Source organism: Eulemur rufifrons, chromosome 7 (genome assembly GCF_041146395.1).
Source record: "Eulemur rufifrons isolate Redbay chromosome 7, OSU_ERuf_1, whole genome shotgun sequence".
Classification (NCBI taxonomy): domain Eukaryota; kingdom Metazoa; phylum Chordata; class Mammalia; order Primates; family Lemuridae; genus Eulemur; species Eulemur rufifrons.
Genome location: NC_090989.1, coordinates 44,234,394 through 44,236,734, shown reverse-complemented (window position 1 = coordinate 44,236,734; position 2,341 = coordinate 44,234,394). Strand labels below are relative to the sequence as shown.

Here is a 2,341-nt window from a genome sequence, read left to right as displayed (position 1 = left end):
GGTATATGTGATATGAGTGTCCAGACTACACAGCTCTATTCACTGTATGATTTATCATACTCAAGTTCTTCTCAGAGAAGCTTAACAATTTTACCTTTTTATGTGTTTATAAAGACACATGAAGAACATATGACTTGTAAAATGTTATCCTTTGTTTTCTACTTTAAATATTCTAGTATGAGAGGAACACATGGTTAAAATTTTATGTATGTTTTCGTATAGATAAAAATATTCTAAGTTTATTAAATAAAAACACATTAAATCACTACAAAGCTAGGACAATTGCATTTGCAAAAAAAACGTTCAACAAGAACAAATTTATATCCACGTCTAACCTGCAAAATTTTGTGTCTGTTTTACTAGAAAAAGAAGAGATATTGCTATAAGACCTAAATTTTTCCCTTTAATGTTTTTTTCAATGAGTCTATGACTTGCTTATTTCTCAGGCTATAGATAATTGGATTTAAGAAAGGAATTATAACAGTGTAAAATAGAGAGTCTATCATGTCTCCATCATTAGATTGTAGAGAAGCAGGGAGCACATACATGAAGAGAAGGGGGCCATAGTATAAAAACACAGATAAAAGGTGAGCTCCACAGGTGGAGAAGGCTTTCCTTATGCCTTTGACTGACTTCTTTTTTAAGACTGTAAAGAGAACAGATGTATAAGAGACAAGAACAATCAGAATGGTGAATGCTTGAATTGAACCAGCGAAAATATAAACCAGGAGATAATTAATAGAAGAGTCAGTACAAGAAATCTTTAACAATGGGATAATGTCACAGAAAAAGTGATGTACTATGTTAGAATTACAGAAGGTTAATCTGAATAAAAAACCTTCATGAATAGTGGCATGAAGAAAGCCACCTAGGAATGACAAGACTAATAGCCAGATGCATAGTGCATTGGTCATAATCACTGGATACCGTAATGGTTTGCATATGGCTACATAGCGATCATACGCCATTGCTGCCAAGAGAAAACTTTCTGTGGTTACACTGATTACAAAGGAAAAAAATTGTACCATGCATGCAGAGAGAGACATCATCTGACCCTTGGTGAAGAAGTTGACCAGCATGTTGGGGGTCACTGTGGATGATAACCAAGTATCCACAAAGGCTAAATTTCCAAGGAATAAATACATGGGGATGTGTAGGTGAGGGTCATTATAGATGAGAGTAATCAGACCAAGGTTTCCTACGATGGTGACGAAATATATCATCAAGAATGCCAGGAACAGGGGGATTTTCAAATCTGATTGATATGTAAGTCCTGTGAGAACAAACTCTGTCAGTAATGTTGTATTTTCTTTTTCCATGTCCTCATTTGGTGTCCTCTGAAATAAAATGCAATAAACATAAGAAATATACAGTCACTAGTATTAAAATTTAATATAATTTGATTGGGGAGGGGATTTGAAACAAAGCAGAACAATTATCAGATCACCCTTTAATTTTACTTATTGCTACTATACTGAAGGATACCTTTTAGGAAACAGAAAAAAAGAAAGAAAATACAATTACTTTCAATTCAAAAAATGTACAGCAGATTCACAGAAAATGAGATGCCTTCTGTTTATGTGTCAAATTTGTGGGGACACGATTAAATATGGTAAGGAAATCCTGTCTTGGACATGGATTGAGCATCAAGGGAAAAGATATTTGAAATTCTAGGATTAATAAAGGAATTAAGTGCCAGGATGAGGATCTTGAACTTTAATTCTCAGGCCATAGTCATGCACTGAAAACTTTTCAAATAGGGAGTGGCATTAGGAGTTTCTTTTTTAATGAAATATTTGATAGTATAGAAAACAGACTGCAAGTACAGGAAAATGGAGTCAGGGTTACTAATCAGGAAGCTGCTATTATTTTCCAGGATTTTCCTCAAGATAGAGTAAACAGAATTCTCTGGGGGAGCTGTTTGTGAGAAATACAGATTGCAAGGTAATATTGCAGAAATAGACATAGTAGTAAAAGAATGGAACCTAGGAATCTTAATTTTGAAAATGTTCTCCAAATGATTCAAATACATGTGAAGTGATTAGACCATGAGAGGTATGGAAATGATGGAACAAAGAAATGGATTCAAATAATTCAGAATATAGAGTCATTAGGACTGGTGCATATTCTTTGTGGAGGGGATAGTTAGTGAGGGGAAGATTTCAGTCACTTGGTTACTGGGTAGAAGTTCATCAGAAATTGAGATTGAGGACTTAGGGGCATTGGCAAAATGTGGAAGGATGGTCTTCCAAACATTTAGGTGAGATGTACTTAGTCGCATACATCCATTAAATCTTAAAAAAAAAAAAAAAAATGGTGACTTTGGAATCATGGGAGTCAG

The 2,341-nt window shown here is 34.4% G+C and overlaps 1 protein-coding gene across 1 annotated transcript; it reads right to left on the bottom strand.

The window, feature by feature from the left end:
• Window positions 1–389: 389 nt before the first annotated feature.
• On the bottom strand, window positions 390–1,319 carry LOC138386208 (olfactory receptor 5H8-like). The gene has a single exon (XM_069472493.1). It carries the CDS (start codon window positions 1,317–1,319, stop codon window positions 390–392), a length of 930 nt encoding a protein of 309 aa, XP_069328594.1.
• Between the last annotated feature and the right edge of the window lie 1,022 nt (window positions 1,320–2,341).

Bases quoted from the DNA above. Each gene is read 5' to 3' on its own strand.
- LOC138386208 (XM_069472493.1), bottom strand. From the start codon at position 1,319: ATGGAAAAAGAAAATACAACATTACTGACAGAGTTTGTTCTCACAGGA.